This window comes from Calliphora vicina, chromosome 1 (assembly GCF_958450345.1).
Source record: "Calliphora vicina chromosome 1, idCalVici1.1, whole genome shotgun sequence".
In the NCBI taxonomy this organism is placed as follows: Eukaryota; Metazoa; Arthropoda; class Insecta; order Diptera; family Calliphoridae; genus Calliphora; species Calliphora vicina.
Window position 1 is genome coordinate 128,625,066 of NC_088780.1, and position 23,050 is coordinate 128,648,115.

A 23,050-nucleotide genomic window follows, 5' to 3' on the forward strand; every position below is an offset into this window, starting at 1 on the left:
ATAATTTGGTCTTTATGTTCCATTCAGAGGGTACTATATTTTTTAAAAATAATAATTAGTTCTTTCGATACATTGTTTTCCAAAATATCGAGCGAAATAGAGTATATCGTACGTGACATAAAACGGAAGTAATTTTGAGGTACATATGTGAAAATAATGCGAATTGTGAGAGGCGTTATGTTTTCTTTTAAATTCCTACAATAAAACAAATATTTTAATTTTACAATCCGTTATATTTAAATAAAAACAAGTAAGAAAGTATGGTCGGTCAAGCCCGACCATATAATACCCTACACCAAGTAAATGAGCAAAAAGATTTTTCTTTTAAAATTTCAATAATTTATATTTTTGAGTGATTTTCGGAAGTGGGCCTTATATGGGGGCTATGACCAATTATGGACCGATCATCATGAAATTAGGTCGTGTGATTTATGTCTATATTAAAGTTAACTATGTTGAATTTTGTGTGTATACCAACATTTTTAAGCGATTTATGTACGTTAAAGTGATTTTCGGAAGCGGGTCTATATGGGAGCTATGACTAATTATGGACCGATCGTAACAAAATTTGGTGACAAGAATTTTGTGTATATAAAACTTATTTGGAGCGGAATTTGTGGAGATACATATGGGGCATTTCACGTCAAGTGAACCAACTTTTGAAATCGATGTCTTCCGATCGCGATGAAATTTGCACCAATGTTAGTTCTATTGGATAGTAATTCGGACACCATTTTCAACAAGATCGGTCAAGTACTCTCTGAGTTATAGGAGGTCAAAATTTGACATTTTGGCCAAACAGATGTTTTTTTTTATCCATATAACTTATTACCTATTGTTCTTAGCAAAATGTGTCCCAAATAGTTTAGATAGCTATTTATGCAATCTTTCGAAAAAAAAAATTAAAAAAATTTAATAAAATATTTTTGATTTTTTTTTTTAAAATCAAAAATATTTTTGACTTTTTTTTCAAAATGGTCCCTTTTTATTTTTTTTTTTTATTTTTTTTAAGAAAGCTTAGGTCTTTCCTAAGCGACCTATATGGTCGCTTAGTGGGATGCGAGTGGGATATCTATCAAAAAAAATATTTTGTAACTCAAGATTTAAAATTTTTGATTTTTTTTGCACAATCAAAAACTTTGTTGACTTTTTTTAAAAAAATGGACCCATTTTTTAATTTTTTTTTTTTGCTCAGAAGAAAGCTTATGTGTTTTCCTTTAACACCCTTTTTGTCGCTTAGTGGGATGCGAGTGGGATATCTATAAAAAAAATGTTTTGTAACTCAAGACATACAATTTTTTACTTTTTTTTGAAAAATCAAAAACCTTTTTGACTTTTTTTTATTAATTTTTTTTTCTCAAAAGAAAGCTTAGGTCTTTTCCTTTAAAACCTTTTTGGTAGCTTAGTGGGATGCGAGTGGGATATCTATCAAAATAAATGTTTTGTAACTCAAGACAAATGTTTTTAAATTGATTTTTTTCATATTTGTGTGTAAGTGTTTCTAAAACCTTAAAAATAAAAACCACAACAACTGACCGATAATAGCCACTGGAGGGGTGCAATATGAGGCCGACCGCTATTAATTTTCCACCCCCAAAATTTGTCTGAGTTTTGTATCTTGCGGCTTTTTTAGTCAATCCTAGAGGTAGTTTTCAGCGCACGTGATTTTCATTGTTAAAATATCAGGTGCCCCAGAAACAAATTTTTGGAATCAAGTGGAAATATTTTATGGCCCTTCTCCGAAGTACCAGTTTATTTATTATTTTATGACATTTGACTTTAAGAAGTGGGTGGAGAGGTAGAAGTTGACAGGTAGGTTATTTATATGGTGGTTTATTTTTATTATTATTTGTAACATTTGGTTAAACTATGTACTTTAGTATGTAAGCCCTTCTTGACCCTAATAAAAGATTTTAGACTCATTCATTAAAACGTACTACCTATATGATCTTAAAAAACTATTTATTGTCATTCTGAAGACATACGGAAATCAGTTTTTTAGAAACAGCGTTAAAGTTAAGACGTGTGTTATTTACATAAATACTTACAAAATTCAAAATGTCTACGACTTCTAAAAAGGCTAAGGTTGAAAATGAAATTTATTCGTCTTTTTGTTTTAATCCCTTTAACAAAATGCACAGATCATCAGATATGCGAAATATTTCCGACGGCTTATTAAAAAAATTCCCTACGCTGTCAAAACGATTGAAAATTTGTGGATCATGCAGGAAAGAGCTCGGAAAGTTGAACGAATTACCGAATTTGAATAGTAATGAGCCTTGCGTTGAAGTTATTCCAGATGATGACAAAAGTAATTCCGAGAATGAAGACAGAACTGTTGATGATGATGGTTATTCTAACTTTTCAAATTCAACGAATGAGTGCGATACTAAATCTCTAATAACTCAGTTTTATCAGCGAGATGATATGAGTCGCCTGATGCCAGGGATGAAAGACTGGATGTCTGTACGAATCGATGGCAGGAAAATTCAAATGCAGAAGAGAATGGTTCTCTGTAACCTGAATGAATTATTCGCAACATTTCAATCTGAATACGAGGATGTCAAAATTGGATTCACAAAATTTACACAACTGAGGCCAAAACATTGCGTTTTGGCAGGAAGCTGCGGAACTCACACAGTATGTGTTTGTATTTACCATGAAAATGTTAAATTGATGTTGAAGGAAATCAACTTAAATTACTTAAAAGATGATTCATCAGAAGATTTACACCATTACCGCGATTGCCTTAAATTGACTATGTGCCCTAATGCTACAACTTCTTGCCACTTAGGTGAATGTTCGAATTGCCCGGAAACCACATCCATCAAAGAAAATTTAATCAACTCTTTTGATCGAGAATGTATTGAGGAGTTAAAATTTGAATCTTGGCTTCAGACTGAAAGATGCATACATACTAAAGTACCTAGTTTAACCAAATGTTACAAATAATAATAAAAATAAACCACCATATAAATAACCTACCTGTCAACTTCTACCTCTCCACCCACTTCTTAAAGTCAAATGTCATAAAATAATAAATAAACTGGTACTTCGGAGAAGGGCCATAAAATATTTCCACTTGATTCCAAAAATTTGTTTCTGGGGCACCTGATATTTTAACAATGAAAATCACGTGCGCTGAAAACTACCTCTAGGATTGACTAAAAAAGCCGCAAGATACAAAACTCAGACAAATTTTGGGGGTGGAAAATTAATAGCGGTCGGCCTCATATTGCACCCCTCCAGTGGCTATTATCGGTCAGTTGTTGTGGTTTTTATTTTTAAGGTTTTAGAAACACTTACACACAAATATGAAAAAAATCAATTTAAAAACATTTGTCTTGAGTTACAAAACATTTATTTTGATAGATATCCCACTCGCATCCCACTAAGCGACCAAAAAGGTTTTAAAGGAAAAGACCTAAGCTTTCTTTTGAGAAAAAAAAAATTAATAAAAAAAGAGTCCATTTTGGAAAAAAAAAGTCAAAAAGGTTTTTGATTTTTCAAAAAAAAGTAAAAAATTGTATGTCTTGAGTTACAAAACATTTTTTTTATAGATATCCCACTCGCATCCCACTAAGCGACAAAAAGGGTGTTAAAGGAAAACACATAAGCTTTCTTCTGAGCAAAAAAAAAAAATTAAAAAATGGGTCCATTTTTTTAAAAAAAGTCAACAAAGTTTTTGATTTTGCAAAAAAAATCAAAAACTTTAAATCTTGAGTTACAAAATATTTTTTTTGATAGATATCCCACTCGCATCCCACTAAGCGACCATATAGGTCGCTTAGGAAAAGACCTAAGCTTTCTTAAAAAAAATAAAAAAAAAAAATAAAAAGGGACCATTTTGAAAAAAAAGTCAAAAATATTTTTGATTTTAAAAAAAAAAAATCAATATTTATTTAATCAATATTTTATTAAATTTTTTTAATTTTTTTTTTCGAAAGATTGCATAAATAGCTATCTAAACTATTTGGGACACATTTTGCTAAGAACAATAGGTAATAAGTTATATGGATAAAAAAAAACACCTGTTTGGCCAAAATGTCAAATTTTGACCTCCTATAACTCAGAGAGTTCTTGACCGATCTTGTTGAAAAATGGTGTCCGAATTACTATCCAATAGAACTAACATTGGTGCAAATTTCATCGCGATCGGAAGACATCGATTTCAAAAGTTGGTTCACTTGACGTGAAATTCCCCATATATAAATTAAACATTTATGACCGATAAAGTCCAATTTCGGGATCACATTTGTATGGGGGCTAGGTGAAATAATTGACCGATTTCAGCCAGTTTCAATTGGTCCTTGATATAATATGTACCAAATTTCATCGAAATATCTTCAAAATTGCGACCGGTACTCTGCGCACAAGGTTTACATTTACAGCCAGACAGCCGACCAGACGGACGGACATCGTTTAATCGACTCAGAAAGTGATTCTAAGTCGATCGGTATACTTTAAGGTGGGTGTTAGACCAATATTTTTGGGCGTTATAAACATCTGCACAAACGCATTATACCCTCCCCACTATGGTGGTGTAGGGTATAACAATCAGAGTCAAATTCATTTCATACTACATACTGCTAATTGGTAACTTAGTTTTCACCGTAATCTTAGCCTAAAACATACCAATTAAATTAAAGAAATTAAATATAGTCAGTTTAAACTATTAACTTTGCCCTTAAAATGTTGTAATATGATCTAACTACTTTCACATAGTAACATTCCTAATACTATTCAAATTATCTTGAAACAAATTTTCAAGGATTTTTGTTTTTTCAGTCGTGGTTGTCATTCTGGTGGAATTGCCCATATGTGAGTGTATCTTTTAGCAATTGCAAGTGTTAGTTGGTAAATATGTTTTTAATACATACATTTTGCAAATACATACATACTTAAACATATACATTTTTACTCTAGTTGGAAAATAATAAATTGTATGTTTTTCAAAAATGAACAATTTTGTGTTGTGTAAATAATTTTGCCCCGAAAAATAAATAAATTTTTATCAATAGACATAAATATTCATGTTCAAATTAAAATTATTAAATATATGTATGTATGTACTTAAAATTTGTTTAATATTCATAGTAATTGTAATTTATGTACAATACATATTGTTTGGGAACATGCCTGCTGATTTTAAGCAAAACTTAATTAATTAAATGTTTGTTAGATATCTTGCATTTTCGCATCATTGAGCTAAATTTCAATTAAAGTTTCTAGTTGAAAGGTACTCAGATAGATTTTTGCCTAAAGATAAGCCTAAAGAAGAGTGAATTTTATAACAGCTTTAAATTTACTTTATCTGAAATATAAAGTTATAATGTGTTTAAAAGCCACAGTCCATTTTGCAGTTAACATACTTGAAAAAAATTATATATGGGTGATTTCATGTCAAGTGAACAAACTTTTGAAATCGATGTCTTCCGATCGGTATGAAATGAGGTTAGTCCTATTGGATAGTAATTCAGACACAATTTTTCAACAAGATCTTCTTGAGCGATCTTGTCTAAGACATTTTGGCCAAACTGGTGTTTCTTCTCATCCATTTAACTTATTACCTATTATTCTTAGCAAAATGTGTCCCAAATAGTTTAGATAGTTATTTTTTCAATCTTTCGAAAAAAAAAATTCAAAAAAAATAAAAAATTTTGATATATTTTTTTTTGTCCGCAATCAAAAACTTTTTGAAATTTTTTTCAAACTGAGTGTTTTTTCTCTCAAAATAAAGCATTGATATTTTCCATGAAGACCTATTTGGTTGCTTAGTGGAATACGAGTTAACTGTCTATCAAAATAAATGTTTTGTAACTCAAAACATAAAACTTTTGTCTTTTTTTTGCAAAATCAAAAATTTGGACCCTTTTTATTTTTTTGCTCAAAATAAATCTCGCATATACAACAACTGAAATAATTTCATAATATGAAAGATAGAAATATTTAAAAAAAATTATCGATTTGAAATAATAGAGAAATATTTGAATTGATCTTAAGATTAACCAATTTCACAGTGGTTAACTTTTTGCGGTTTGTTGGTTAGTGTACTAACCACATTTTCTATAGTATTTAAAACATAATTTATTGGCATCTATTGCCATTTTGCTAAACAATTATATTTTTTGAAGTCATCGTTTATGATTTTTTGCAAAACTTTTCTGCTCTGGTTAAATAAATATATTAATTTCAAAATATTGTAAACATCAGTTTTTTAAACATAAGATTTTTTAAGATTGAATTCAGTGTTACTTTGATATTTTGGTTGTTTGATCAGAAAATTTAGTCAAAAATATTCGATTTGAAAAAAATTTATTCGAAACAAAAATTTTTATCACAGTTATTTTTAATGCCAAACTAACCACTTCACTTCACAAAAACCTTGCAATGGGGTGGTTTTTTCATGTTTTGATTAATTTTTTCTTACTTTTTATAATAAACTAACCTTGACCAAAGTAAAAATGCAATTGTTTTGATTTTAAACTTATACACAAAAAAGCTTGGCTGAAGCGTTTTTTTGGAAATATTTCGGTATCTCGGGAACTATTGGAGATATTGTTACGAAATTTTACTTGGACATTTAAAATATAAATGGTTAATTTTTTTTTCCAAAAAAGTCCCTTTATATTTTCTTTTATAGAAACAAATTTTTGTCGGGACTATATTCAAGTTGTATATGATACGGAAAGAGAACTTAATGCAAAAGCGTTAAGTAAAATTTGGCTCAATTAAGAAAACATAGTTTTAGGTTTGAGTAAATAATTCTAAAAACTCCAAGCACCGATCTTTAAAAGGCCTCCATTTTTATATAACCCTATACGCTTTTTAAATGCACACAAAGTATTTTTACTATCACGCGGTAAATAACGTCACAGTAGGCACTGATCTAAAAAAATCAGTTTTTGGAACACATTTTTCACGCTTTAGGAATTTTGGTGTTTGCAAATAAAGAATGTAAAAAATTATATTGCCATTGCTTTAACAACATTTAAATCTACATTAGTTCCAAATTTTGTCATGATATCTATAACCAATAAAAGTAGCATAAATTCAATTTTTATATTTTTCTTCCTGAAAAATCACCATATTATAATATGTTTATGGTTTAAGGTAAATGACATCCGAAGAATTCATAGAATTATTTAGGTTTACTGAAATATCAATCCTCAAGTCCTAGGGCTTTCAACAGTATCAAACGCTTATATGAAAAGCCTATATTTACTCTTCTGAAGTTGCACAAACCTTGAACTCTTTGACAAATTTTAACTTTTTTTATATATTGCAAGCAAATTTCAGCTCATTTGGATCGTAGATGAATTTTTGAAGACTTTTTAAACAATATTGAGAAACGAGGTGATTACTACTCCTACGAAGCTCAGCAACTGTAAATGAACTAGAAAACACTTCTGAAAAAAATCGTGATTCCAATAAATTTGAGTTTTTTTCTTAATATAAATCTGTAGAAATTTAGGGATATATTAGGATTTTATTTGAGTAAAATCTTTAGATAATGGAAAATACCATTTTTGAGATATTCTTTGGTTTTTTTTTTGTTCATCAACCTGAATTCATAAGAACAGGATTGTTAGGAGAATATTCTGATTCCAGTATATTCTCCTAACAATTATTACAATACAGAATCTGTGTATCAAGACCTAACAAATTTGGAACGGGTAAGGTCCGATGCATTGTCGACATTTGTTGTTTCCTCCCAAAAACAATATCAATGTACTTTAGATTATATTATAATTAGTTAATTTTACTTAATGTCTGGAAATATAAAAAAATTATAAATGAAAATAAATACGAGTGTTATTATAATCGGCTGGGCCGAGTCTTCCTTTTTAATTTTGTGTTGTTGTTCATTTGTGTGGTGGCTAGGTGAAATCAGTAACTGACCATGCCCATTTTCAAAACTAAACAAACCTAATCAAACATTATTTGTGTAATATTTGGGACCTATCGTCTTTTCAACAGGGAGACTGACTGACAGACGGACCAACATAGCAAGATCATCTTAGAATCTTATAAGGTCCTAGAATATATATAATTTTTGGTTCTATCGATATGTTACAAACGGAAAAACAAATACCCCCATCTTATTTGATGGTAGGTATAAATATGTTTAAAAGTTTTCCTAATTATGACCCTTTTTAAAAAGTCTTCTCAAATTAGAATTTATTTCCAACATAAACTGTTAGTAAAAACCCATTAAATTAAAGTCTTAAAGTTATTACTATTATAAATAAAATGGTAACAATTTTCACAAAATGTGTGAAAGTTACTGTATTTCCTTAAGAGGGAAATTAACAACATGGCAATAAGCAATAAATATCACACGTGTAGTTACGTTTGTAATCCCCGTAAACAACAAAATGCGTAAAAATTATATTATTGCAAGGGAATGGATTTTTTTTTTAAACAGACATAGCTATTTTATTATTGTTAAGAAACAGATGTATATGTGGCAGGGTAACAATTTGAAACTCCTTTTCTAAAAGGTAAAAAAACAAAAAGTTTCCTTTTCAATATGAAACACATAAAACAAAAAAGAATACAATTTAATATTTGAAATCAATAAGAAGGTGCTTTTGGCAGAGCATGGAAGTAAAATGGTAATAAACGTAAAACGTTATACATGATTTCAATAACAAACCTCCCCTGCGCTCTGGTGGAAAAATACATAAATACAAATTGGTTGAAATGACTTCGAAGATGAGTATGATAATGATGATTGTAATAGTGATGATGACGAAGATAAAAAACACTTTCAAATAAAAACTCTTACTCAAGACAAATATTTTCAATAAACAATTATATACCCTTTATTAAAAATGTATACCCTTATACCCTTTCTCTGTTATATCTGTTCGTTTGTTCTTACAGCTGGAAATAAATTAAGGCATAAATTTATTTAGTCGCTATTTGTTTTGTTACTTAACCCTATACTTTATATTATTTTCCTTTGACTTTTTATACTTTTACAAACTTGGTCATTTATTTGGCTTATAAAGAAAAACAAAGATTTTAAAAGAGAAATTGATTAGGATTTAAATGAAATTGTAAAATGATTAAAGTTTAAACTTAGTTTTATTTCATATTTATTCTTGAGATGTTTTTAAGGGGAGCTGGTGGTATGAGGTTTTTAGTTGGGCTGATTGATCGCTTAAAGAAAGTGATAAAAGTTTATGGTCTCGGGTGAAGTTGCAGAATTTGTGGTGGAAGTAAGAAATAAAGAATCATTTATACTTTACCTCAATTCAAATGCGTTGTTGGTTGTTGTATAGAAATAATTGTTGTTGTAGTTGTTGTAGTAGTAGTTTAATAAAGTTGTTGTTTTTTTATTATTGTTGATGTTGTTGTTGTAGCAAGAAGTTGTTGTAGAGTAGTTGTTGTAGTTTTATAAATTTTTATTTATTAAATCCACAGTTTATTATTGTTTTTTTTTACACATTAATTTTATTTAATTTTTTTAATGTGGTTTTTAGAAGTAGTTACAGTAGTAGTTCATTTGGTAGAAGTTGTAGTAGTAGTAGTAGAAGAATAGGTAGAGTAGTAGTAGAAGAAGCAGTTTTTCAACATAAATGTTCAGTTTTTTTTTGCAAAAAGCAATACAACACAAAAGAAATAGATAAAGAAAAAACGTTAAATCTTTTTGTTTAAATTATAATCATAAGTAATAAATTAATATTGTAAAAATACAGTTAAAATTATTATGAAAATTTGTAATACAAGGAAAACAGTTAAGGTGAAGAAGTAGAGGAAGAAAATGTATAAATTATTTAACAAAAGTAATCAGTAAAGAAAATGGTTACAAAGTGATAAGGATTTTAAAAGAGATTTTGTCCCACATTATTTTTATATGTAAATAATGAAATATTAGTGATAATTGAGAAATTTAAGTAAATTTCAATACTTTGATCAAAATCTCCATTTTACTTAGATTTTAATACATACCCGAAATAATATACTAGCTACAGAAAATACTAATTCCTTTCTTTAAATTATAATATATTACGGGCAAGATATGGTCAATCTCTTGCTAACAAAAGGGAATAACAAAATTTTATTTAGAAACTTTATTTTTTAAAAATGTATAAAACTCGAGTAATGGATTTTGAAATGACCTTTTGGTTGTTTAGCGGTCCATGGAAACAAATTTCAACTCTGAAGTATCTCAGAATAAATCTGAGATAAGAAATTCAATATAAAACTACGTCTAGACCAACGATTGTATTGTATGCACAAGAGAAGATCATCGGTAGTATTACGGACACAAATTTTTTTATGTTCGTCTGTGTGGGGAAAGGGTCATGTTGATCATGTTCATATTAGACTGTGTCATATTTAAAAATCTCTTTTGTATAAATCTCTATTTTCTATCATGAAAATTACCTTTGATGGCAGAAATCGAACAAGAACTAAACATGGATAAGATTGGTCCACTCGGGATAAATTCATGTGCGAACAAGAAATTGTTCACGGCGTCAACAAATTGATTGTTCATCAAGGAGAAGGAAAAGTTTAATTTCGATTCAAAAAAAACTTGTTTAAATATGCAGTTTTACTTATTTTTATCAGGATTTAAGTACATAGCATCAGAATTGCATGATAACTTGTGCATGAATGGAGTTGATTCGGCATGGAGGCCAAGCATACGACTACTCTAATCAGTTTTTTTTATATATATTTGTAGAGAGGTTCAGACATAGATTCTGACTATAGATCGTCTGATAAAATAATATCGGTATCTATACTGAGCTTTGAATTGACAACCTATAATGTGATAAGTTGTTTAATGTCTTCTAACATTCATCAACCACTGCATCTGAAGAATATAATTTATAATCTGGACTCGAACTATTTCAAATATAAAACTTATGGTACAAGGTTAAAAAATGTCCCTGGCTTGGAAATACAGAAGCGCAAGTGGCCGTAGTTTGGCCATATTCTGCAACGAAATGAAAACAACTTGGCCAAATAAGCACTTCGATGAAATCTATTCCATAAGTCAAGTCGTAAGCTGGTATACCATGTACAAAATGGAACGATAATGGAAATTGTAAATAATCATGATTTTCTTTGATTTTTAATATTTTGCTCAAATGTTACAGTTTTCAGAAATTATATGTTCGTTTGAAGTTAGAATAGAAAATATTGAAAAAGAGAGATGAAGTCAAGATCTATCAGAATGGAAAATTCATGACATTTTTTAACATGATTACAAGTTATTCAACACTATTATGATCACAGTAATTATTTATATGATTGTGGTTACCATAATATGTTAAAGTAATCGTTCATATGTCTGCTGCTATCATATATATGTATGATTGAAGGAATTAAGTATATTTTTGTGAAAATATTTGCTATGATGATGAGAGGTACATTATTGTCACCAACGTATCCATACTAAACTATTGCATTCACATATATGATTGAAGCCGTAATATAATTAATTATTGTGGTCACAATATTATTTCATAAAAAAAATATCTGAGATCATATCATACCCATGAATTTTTCTGTAAGTACATAATTTTAAGGTAATATGTTGTCCATAAGCCGAGAGCAACATAATATGGTAAGTCCTTCATCTTATAAATGGTTGTCACAAACATATACATGTTTATATACCATATATATGGTTGATATTATCATGTGAATCGTAAATTAACCATATTATAGTTACCACAATCATGTAAATAGTTACTGTGACTATAATATTGTTCAAAAACTTGTAAAAATGTAAAAATGGTTACTGTAAACATGCACAACTACATTTTTTCCTGCATGTACGTACACTTAAGCACTCTGCTTTAAGCATTAACTATTATTCCAAATACGATTTCTAGTACAATTAACTAACAATCCTACGTTATATTAATGATACGGTTACTTTACATTAACAGTGAATGTCCGTTAACTAATACTTGTTTCTTTCTTTTATTGTAGATCCAATAAAAAATCTACGTATACTTGCACATGTTTACCATAATAATTTCAAAATATTTAAAAGTTTTTTTTTAACAATATTATGGTCACTGTAATTATATAAATGATTGCGGTAACCATAATATAATTAAGGTACCACTCAAATGATTATATAAATCATATATATGATTGTAGTAACTAAGTATATGTTTGTGGTAGCCATATTTATGATGTATTACTTCAACATAATATGTTGTAATTATTCATCTAGAACGTGATTGCCATAAACATATATATATATTTACCGCAATCATATATATGATTGCTACAATGATCTGAATTGTAACATTAATATATTATGGTTACCGCAATCATATACATAATTACAGTGACCATAATATTGTTAAAAAAACTTTTAAACATTTTGAAATGGTTATGATAAACAAGTACAACTATATTATTAGTCTGCATGTATAGGACCAGCTATCAATGTACATCTTTTTTCGAGTACTTTACACAAAAGCTCATCCCAAGTTCATTCATTGTAAGGATAATTGACATTTTATTGTACTGAAGTGTGATCTAAATTGACTACCTAGTAGTGATGTCATGGTATTATAAATTTTGAGAGAATTCTTTCTAATATTTATATTGATCCTTCTGCCTTTACAAACAATAATCAACACAGCCGAATGTAAAATTTTTAAAAATTCCTCTCTCCTCTCTTAATTTTTAATATTTATAAATAGAACAGTTTTAATCATATTATACACGTCTAATTCTAAACATCGAGTACATTATTTCGGGTACGAAATTCAATTAAATTTACTTACCCCTTATTCATAATAAAATGTTTATAAATAAATTTTGTGTGGAAATTTTGTTTTACAAACCAATAATGCAATTATGAATAAGAGCTTAAAAGATTAAACTAAGTATGACATGGTGTTAAAGGTAATGTGCCGGAAAAGTTATTATAAACAAGTAAGAGTACTATATTCGGCCGTGCCGAATCTTAAATACCCTCCACCCAAATATGATGGTATAACAACTGAAATAATATAACAATTGTTAGTAAGACTAATTTTTCCTTTTTAACCTCAAGTGAATAAACAGAGTATAAACAAGTAAGAGTACTATATTCGGCCGTGCCGAATCTTAAATACCCTCCACCCAAATATGATGGTATAACAACTGAAATAATATAACAATTGTTAGTAAGACTAATTTTTCCTTTTTAACCTCAAGTGAATAAACAGAGTATAAAAAAGAAAATCTTGTGTAGAACAACATTTTCTGTAGAAAATCTTGTGTAGAACAACATTTTCTGTAGAAAATCTTGTGTAGAACAACATTTGCTGTAGAAAATCTTGTGTAGAACAACATTTGCTGTAGAAAATCTTGTGTAGAACAACATTTTCTATAGAAAATCTTGTGTAGAACAATATTTTCTATAGAAAATCTTGTGTAGAACAATATTTTCTATAGAAAATCTTGTGTAGAACAATATTTTCTATAGAAAATCTTGTGTAGAACAATATTTTCTATAGAAAATCTTGTGTAGAACAATATTTTCTATAGAAAATCTTGTGTAGAACAATATTTTCTATAGAAAATCTTGTGTAGAACAATATTTTCTATAGAAAATCTTGTGTAGAACAATATTTTCTATAGAAAATCTTGTGTAGAACAATATTTTCTATAGAAAATCTTGTGTAGAACAATATTTTCTATAGAAAATCTTGTGTAGAACAATATTTTCTATAGAAAATCTTGTGTAGAACAATATTTTCTATAGAAAATCTTGTGTAGAACAATATTTTCTATAGAAAATCTTGTGTAGAACAATATTTTCTATAGAAAATCTTGTGTAGAACAATATTTTCTATAGAAAATCTTGTGTAGAACAATATTTTCTATAGAAAATCTTGTGTAGAACAATATTTTCTATAGAAAATCTTGTGTAGAACAATATTTTCTATAGAAAATCTTGTGTAGAACAATATTTTCTATAGAAAATCTTGTGTAGAACAATATTTTCTATAGAAAATCTTGTGTAGAACAATATTTTCTATAGAAAATCTTGTGTAGAACAATATTTTCTATAGAAAATCTTGTGTAGAACAATAATTTCTATAGCAAATCTTGCGTAGAACAATATTTTCTATAGCAAGTCTTGCGTAGAACAATATTTTCTATAGCAAGTCTTGCGTAGACCAATATTTTCTATAAACAATCTTGTGTATAACAATATTTGCTGTAGAAAATCTTAAGTATAACGATATTTTCTGTTGAAAATCTTGAATGTAACATTTTTCTATAGAAAATAAAATAATTTTCTATAGAAAATCTTGTGTATAACTATATTTTTTGGACATGTTGTGTATAACAGTATTTTCTATAGAAAATCGTATGAAAAACAGCATTTTCTTTAAAAATCTTGTCTATTATAAAGCATTTTCTATAGAAAATCTCGTATTCAACAGCACTTTCTATAGACAATTTTGTGATAACAGACGACTGTTTACAACAAGTAAATCTTAAAATAGGAGAACACATATGGAACCGTAACAGCAAATCAAATATAGAATCGTTTACATAATCTGTTGAAATTTCATAAAATTTTATAGAAATTGCAAACGGAATGACAAACTTACATATACATATGTATATAGCCATTCCACTTATGATGAAGGGTATTAAAAGAATTAAACACAACAATCGAACAAAAAGCTTTTTCTGAAATGTTTGTTATTTACTTTCATGTTTAAAAACGGCTAAAAAAATAGAATAACAATATGGGAGTCAAGGCGAATTGTTTAGACAAGTGAACTGTCAATTCACTTGTGATTGTTGTGGCGAAAAATACAACAAACCCAAAAGCAAAAGCAACAACAGGCAACTTTGACAGTTCGACTATCTTTTAACAAAAACAAAGTACCTGTTGTTTTTGTACATGTTGTAGTTCTGTCGTCACCTTCTATAGATTCGCCTTGCTGGGAGTGGTTGCGTTGCTCAATTATTTGTTGACAATAGCAACAAACAACAACAAAAATGAAATAAGCGCAAAAGCAACGTGCTCAAACAACGTGGTTGTTGTTTTTGTACAATATGTGTTCTGTGCAGTGTTACCATATGTCAAGTTTTCCCTTTTTAGCAAGGTTTTTGAGACGCAAAAAGTTTTATTTTTAAAAAAATATTTTTTTTGGAATATTGATATCAATAAGTTGAACCGATGATTTCAAAATGATAGTCCCCAAATTCATTCACTAAATGGGGAGATTGATTTGAATATATTGAAAGTGTCTCCAGCACTAAATTCACATAAATTATCTCAGTTTGATTACATATGTATATGTACGAATTGGGTTTTGTAATTTTAGTATGTACTTAGAAATGAAAAGTTTTCTTCAAAAAACATATAGCAACACTGGTTCTGTGTACGCGTGAGAGAGTTGCTCTTTTGAGAACACATTATAAAAAGCTCTCTCTCAATGCGAATTTATATACTAGGTGGTGTTGATAGCACAGCTGATTAATGCTGTTTGAGCTGTCAATTATCCTGTGATTGTTGCGGCGAATGCTACAACAAACGTAAAAGTAACACAAACAACAGGCAAACTTTGACAGCTTAAACCACATAAACAAAAACAAATTGCAAGTGGTTTTTGTAAATGTTGTACTTGTTGTAGAATCGACACCACCTGGTATATAAATTCGCATTGCTGAAGATTGACAAAAAAACACATACATACATACATACAAATAAAGATTTGTTTGTTATTATACATATATTTGCATGACGTCATGGAAAACAATAACAAATTACATTGTGTTTTGGTTTTTTTGGTTATATCTCAGCCCAGGTCCAACTTACTATGGTCTTATATACGTCGATACAAAGGTCTCTGAAATATCTATCATTAGATATCCATATTGTCTATATTAATGACTTAGTAATCCAGATATAGGTCAAAAATAGGTAAAAAATCGAGGTTGTCCTGGTTTTTTCCTTATATCTCAGCCATTTGTGGACCGATTTTCTCGATTTTAAATAGCAACCGAGCCGGAAGAATTCCGGAGATATTGATATATGAATCATGTATGTATGTTATTTGGGGTCTTCAGAAAGTTGATTTCAACACACAGACGGACAGACGGACAGACGGACAGACGGACAGACGGACATGGCTATATCGATTCCGCTATCTATAACGATCCAGAATATATATACTTTATGGGGTCGCAAATGAAAAATGTGGAAATTACAAACGGAATGACAAACTTATATATACCCTTGCCACTCATGGTGAAGGGTATAAAAAGAAAATCTTGTGTAGAACAACATTTTCTGTAGAAAATCTTGTGTAGAACAACATTTTCTGTAGAAAATCTTGTGTAGAACAACATTTGCTGTAGAAAATCTTGTGTAGAACAACATTTGCTGTAGAAAATCTTGTGTAGAACAACATTTTCTATAGAAAATCTTGTGTAGAACAATATTTTCTATAGAAAATCTTGTGTAGAACAATATTTTCTATAGAAAATCTTGTGTAGAACAATATTTTCTATAGAAAATCTTGTGTAGAACAATATTTTCTATAGAAAATCTTGTGTAGAACAATATTTTCTATAGAAAATCTTGTGTAGAACAATATTTTCTATAGAAAATCTTGTGTAGAACAATATTTTCTATAGAAAATCTTGTGTAGAACAATATTTTCTATAGAAAATCTTGTGTAGAACAATATTTTCTATAGAAAATCTTGTGTAGAACAATATTTTCTATAGAAAATCTTGTGTAGAACAATATTTTCTATAGAAAATCTTGTGTAGAACAATATTTTCTATAGAAAATCTTGTGTAGAACAATATTTTCTATAGAAAATCTTGTGTAGAACAATATTTTCTATAGAAAATCTTGTGTAGAACAATATTTTCTATAGAAAATCTTGTGTAGAACAATATTTTCTATAGAAAATCTTGTGTAGAACAATATTTTCTATAGAAAATCTTGTGTAGAACAATATTTTCTATAGAAAATCTTGTGTAGAACAATATTTTCTATAGAAAATCTTGTGTAGAACAATATTTTCTATAGAAAATCTTGTGTAGAACAATATTTTCTATAGAAAATCTTGTGTAGAACAATATTTTCTATAGAAAATCTTGTGTAGAACAATAATTTCTATAGCAAATCTTGCGTAGAACAATATTTTCTATAGCAAGTCTTGCGTAGAACAATATTTTCTATAGCAAGTCTTGCGTAGACCAATATTTTCTATAAACAATCTTGTGTATAACAATATTTGCTGTAGAAAATCTTAAGTATAACGATATTTTCTGTTGAAAATCTTGAATGTAACATTTTTCTATAGAAAATAAAATAATTTTCTATAGAAAATCTTGTGTATAACTATATTTTTTGGACATGTTGTGTATAACAGTATTTTCTATAGAAAATCGTATGAAAAACAGCATTTTCTTTAAAAATCTTGTCTATTATAAAGCATTTTCTATAGAAAATCTCGTATTCAACAGCACTTTCTATAGACAATTTTGTGATAACAGACGACTGTTTACAACAAGTAAATCTTAAAATAGGAGAACACATATGGAACCGTAACAGCAAATCAAATATAGAATCGTTTACATAATCTGTTGAAATTTCATAAAATTTTATAGAAATTGCAAACGGAATGACAAACTTACATATACATATGTATATAGCCATTCCACTTATGATGAAGGGTATTAAAAGAATTAAACACAACAATCGAACAAAAAGCTTTTTCTGAAATGTTTGTTATTTACTTTCATGTTTAAAAACGGCTAAAAAAATAGAATAACAATATGGGAGTCAAGGCGAATTGTTTAGACAAGTGAACTGTCAATTCACTTGTGATTGTTGTGGCGAAAAATACAACAAACCCAAAAGCAAAAGCAACAACAGGCAACTTTGACAGTTCGACTATCTTTTAACAAAAACAAAGTACCTGTTGTTTTTGTACATGTTGTAGTTCTGTCGTCACCTTCTATAGATTCGCCTTGCTGGGAGTGGTTGCGTTGCTCAATTATTTGTTGACAATAGCAACAAACAACAACAAAAATGAAATAAGCGCAAAAGCAACGTGCTCAAACAACGTGGTTGTTGTTTTTGTACAATATGTGTTCTGTGCAGTGTTACCATATGTCAAGTTTTCCCTTTTTAGCAAGGTTTTTGAGACGCAAAAAGTTTTATTTTTAAAAAAATATTTTTTTTGGAATATTGATATCAATAAGTTGAACCGATGATTTCAAAATGATAGTCCCCAAATTCATTCACTAAATGGGGAGATTGATTTGAATATATTGAAAGTGTCTCCAGCACTAAATTCACATAAATTATCTCAGTTTGATTACATATGTATATGTACGAATTGGGTTTTGTAATTTTAGTATGTACTTAGAAATGAAAAGTTTTCTTCAAAAAACATATAGCAACACTGGTTCTGTGTACGCGTGAGAGAGTTGCTCTTTTGAGAACACATTATAAAAAGCTCTCTCTCAATGCGAATTTATATACTAGGTGGTGTTGATAGCACAGCTGATTAATGCTGTTTGAGCTGTCAATTATCCTGTGATTGTTGCGGCGAATGCTACAACAAACGTAAAAGTAACACAAACAACAGGCAAACTTTGACAGCTTAAACCACATAAACAAAAACAAATTGCAAGTGGTTTTTGTAAATGTTGTACTTGTTGTAGAATCGACACCACCTGGTATATAAATTCGCATTGCTGAAGATTGACAAAAAAACACATACATACATACATACAAATAAAGATTTGTTTGTTATTATACATATATTTGCATGACGTCATGGAAAACAATAACAAATTACATTGTGTTTTGGTTTTTTTGGTTATATCTCAGCCCAGGTCCAACTTACTATGGTCTTATATACGTCGATACAAAGGTCTCTGAAATATCTATCATTAGATATCCATATTGTCTATATTAATGACTTAGTAATCCAGATATAGGTCAAAAATAGGTAAAAAATCGAGGTTGTCCTGGTTTTTTCCTTATATCTCAGCCATTTGTGGACCGATTTTCTCGATTTTAAATAGCAACCGAGCCGGAAGAATTCCGGAGATATTGATATATGAATCATGTATGTATGTTATTTGGGGTCTTCAGAAAGTTGATTTCAACACACAGACGGACAGACGGACAGACGGACAGACGGACAGACGGACATGGCTATATCGATTCCGCTATCTATAACGATCCAGAATATATATACTTTATGGGGTCGCAAATGAAAAATGTGGAAATTACAAACGGAATGACAAACTTATATATACCCTTGCCACTCATGGTGAAGGGTATAAAAACAGTGATTGTTAAAAAGAGTAAACAAATATTTTTATAGATAAAAGAAACATAAGTGTTAAGATAAAATAGTGCTTTTTCAAGAGCCACAAGCTAGTGATAATAGATAATTAAAATTAAAGTTAAATGTAAAAATAACAGGCCAATAATAAAAATTCGATAGAGATAACTTAAGCTCAAGCAAATTAATAGGAAAATTGTAGTAAGTACTTAAAAAAGTCTCGTATTTACAAGAAAATTGTGTATTTTGTGAGGGTGTAAAGGGTGAGAGATTTAATTTGTATAAATTGTTGTTATTTGTAAGTGTAGCAACGCATTTTTGTTTACACTAAAATATAGTGTGGTGTAGAGGTGTTCATTTTTAAACTAAAACTATTTGAATAGTTAGATTATATTGGAGGTTTGCAATTTCTTTAAAAAGTTATAAAATGGGAAAATAAACCTTGAAGGTTTTACAGTAGTTTTGTCTCCCCGCGATTCATTGTGATTCGATAATTGCAAAGATTTGTATTAAATATATTTATAAGTTTTATCAAGCATTTGGCTTTGAAAGGCTCCGGCTGGGGTTTATCTTAGAACAAACTGCGAATTTTGTGCCTTTTTGAAGTAATTAGTAACTAGTAATGAGTGAATACTTTAGGCCTATTATGTTGCCCTTAAGTAATTTCACATACAATTCAAGTGAATTATATATGAATAAAATTTAAAGAGACCATACCACTGAGCCAAAAAGAATTTCAGACTCAATCATTCCAATGCGATAAAATAAAGCTGTGATGGTTTCTGCAAAGTTTAAATTAATCTAATTTTTATGAGCTCTTTAAGTAGTGCTGTATTTGAAAAATGTATCCAAGTATTTAAAGTTCATTAAATTCGTAAAAATCTTAATACAAAGAAAGTAGATAGAAAAAAAATTGCTCTAGATTATATTCTGCGATGGGAGAAATATTTTGAAAGTCTTTGTTGAATTAAGACACAAAAGTCTACTTAATATACCCATTGGCTCCTCTGCAGAAATCTTGAGGAACTTCACAACTATTAGCCCGAAAGATTACCAAATTATCAGTAACAATGAAAAAAGCCTGTTTTTTTTAAACAAGCACAAACTTCGAAGCGTTTTGCTTGTCTGCAGATACATCTAGACTCTAGAGCCATGGTAGGCGTTCATATTGTTCAGGTTACGATGGTTTTCGTCAAACAACCCGAATAGAGCATATCTAGAGCATTGGTAGGCAAAAAGAGGCAGTTAATTTGTATGCTCTTTTGGGTAAAAAAGAAAATATCCACAACCAAATCAAGCAACTGAATGAAATGTGTCTATTTTTACGCTCGGGTTGTTTGACGAAAATCATCGTAACCTGAACAATATGAACGCCTACCATGGCTCTAGAGTCTCTTGCGGGAATAGAACCCGCAACCCTCAGATTGATAGTCCAGCACACTATCGTCTTGTCTATCGGGGCACCCATGATAAATACTACATTATAATTTCGCAGCAAAATAAAAGTAAAATATCATAGATATTTTTAAAAAAAAATTTAATCATTGCTGCGTTTGTAAGACATGATTTTTTCTTAGAGATAAGCCGCTTAAAAGCAATATGAAAAACTCTCTCTTCATCATAGAAGTGATTGCCACAAACATACATACATATATATAATTGCAGCAGTGAACATTATGCTAAAAAAAACCATAATGATACTATAACCAAGTTTTTTTAGTTTTTCAATGGAAAGTTTTTATAATTTTATTTGTTACGAACGTAACTTATGTACTATTTAAGTCAGCAACACTGTGTCATCTATTGATAAACTGCTGAAATATTATAAAGAAGTTTTAAATAAAAAATCTTCAGCTGCAACTTATAGCCAAATAAATATTTCCGGCATTGTGTTCAGCCCTTTAAATCCAACTGAATACTTTATCATATAACGCTTTTAAATTTTATTTCAAAATTTATTTTGATTAAACATGCAATCTCTTAAAAATAAAAACCATAATTTATTTATAATTATTAGCAAAATGCTTTGGCATAAATATATTTAAATGTATATATTAATTTAGCAATGTCTTGCTTCATAAAAAATTTAATTAAAATTTTTTTAATTTCTGAGTGTTAAAAATACATATTAATTAAAAAAGGGGGCCGGCCTGTGGTGCAATAAGCATCATTTTGAAACTAAATAAATATCTTTCCAAGTAAAAACGAATTCAAACAAATCAATAATTAATTAATTAATTTTGTTAACAATTAAATTTTGAAACTCAACTTTAATAAATAAATGGAAAAAGTTGAAAAACATATTATGTAAATAAATATGTAATAGTTAATTGAATTATTATCATGTAATATCAAAGTAAACAAATGTCAAATTGTTAAATGTCAAGCTAAGATTTAATTATTAGGAAAATAAAATACATTATTAATAGGTATAAGTTTAAGGATATTAATAATAATGATAAAAAAATACTTTATCGACACTAAATTGATATTGTGGCAGATGCAATTCTTATTTAAAATTAAGAAAATAAAATAGAACTTATGAACGAAAAAATAAACAAAATATTAAACAAGATAGAGTTGTTTGGAACAAAATCATTTACCGCCTGCAGCATCTGTAGAGCATTAGTTTTGTTGTAACGATAGAAAAAGGGGGGAAAGAATAATAGAAAATATATAGTTATGTTTAGTTTCACTTTAATGCTAAATTGTTTGTAATTTAAGTATTTATTAAGTAAATAAGTATATAGTAGTAGCAATAGTTTATTATTATCTTAGCATAAATAAATAATATTGATTTCATTAAATAAATCGATATTTTATTCATGTGGGATAAATAAATATATGTACTATATGGGAATATTATACAAAATTGAATTTTAGTTTTCTTTTCCTATATACACTTGACTGATTTTCTCGTATTTGAGTGCGGAGACGATAAGAAAATGTTAAAATAGAAAAATGCATTAAACTAATGAAAAATCTACCTTTTTTGTAAATGCTGGAATTTTTTTTATTTGCTTGATATTTATTTTAGGTGGTTGTTTAAAGATAAAGGTAAGCTTTCAATTGGTATATGTTTGTGCAGGGTTGTGTATTAGGGTGGCTCTTATTTTGTACGTTTTTGATGCACCCAAGGTGTAAATTGATTCTAAAAACCAAATGCTGAAAATTTGAGCAAGATCAGATAAAGTAGCAATATTTTCCAAAAAAAATTTACAACTAAATGTTTTTAAAAAAATCCAATTAAAACTAATTATTATATTTAATTTGCCCATAGATGTTTAAATATAAAATACAATAATTTTCAGACATTGTTAGCTCATTATAACTTGATACCAAAAAAATTCATAAAATTCAGTCCAATTCCAAATTTTACATTTTCAAACTTTTTTTTAAACGAAATTTAAAAAACTTATAGAAATTGTCCTTGATTCTAAATTATTTGAATAATCGAGGATAAAAAATGACTTTTATTCAAATGTATAACATTTTTCAGTTTATAGTAAAAAATTATTCGATCAATAATTGTCGAATAATCGAATACCCGAATAAATTTATTTTTAAGCTAATACCTTTGGTTGACAATATCAGCTACTCACAGTTACGATCGAATTTTTTGGCTTTTTTAAAAAAATCTATAAATTTTAAAATACAAGGCCTGACTCATTTATTCACTCACTCATTCAGTGGCTCATCAGTTATGAATGAGTGAGTGAGTGAATGAATGAGTC

The 23,050-nt window shown here is 28.7% G+C and overlaps 1 protein-coding gene across 2 annotated transcripts in view; it reads right to left on the reverse strand.

The window, feature by feature from the left end:
* cpx (complexin) overlaps positions 1-23,050 on the reverse strand; it is a 339,534-nt gene that overhangs the window by 154,466 nt on the left and 162,018 nt on the right. Inside the window, exon 2 of one of the 2 annotated variants that reach the window (XM_065515804.1) lies at positions 21,920-21,931. The exons of the other annotated variant lie outside the window; for it this stretch is intronic. Coding sequence (XP_065371876.1) covers positions 21,920-21,931 — 12 coding nt within the window. The remainder of the gene's footprint in view (positions 1-21,919; positions 21,932-23,050) is intronic. 2 annotated transcript variants of the gene reach the window in all.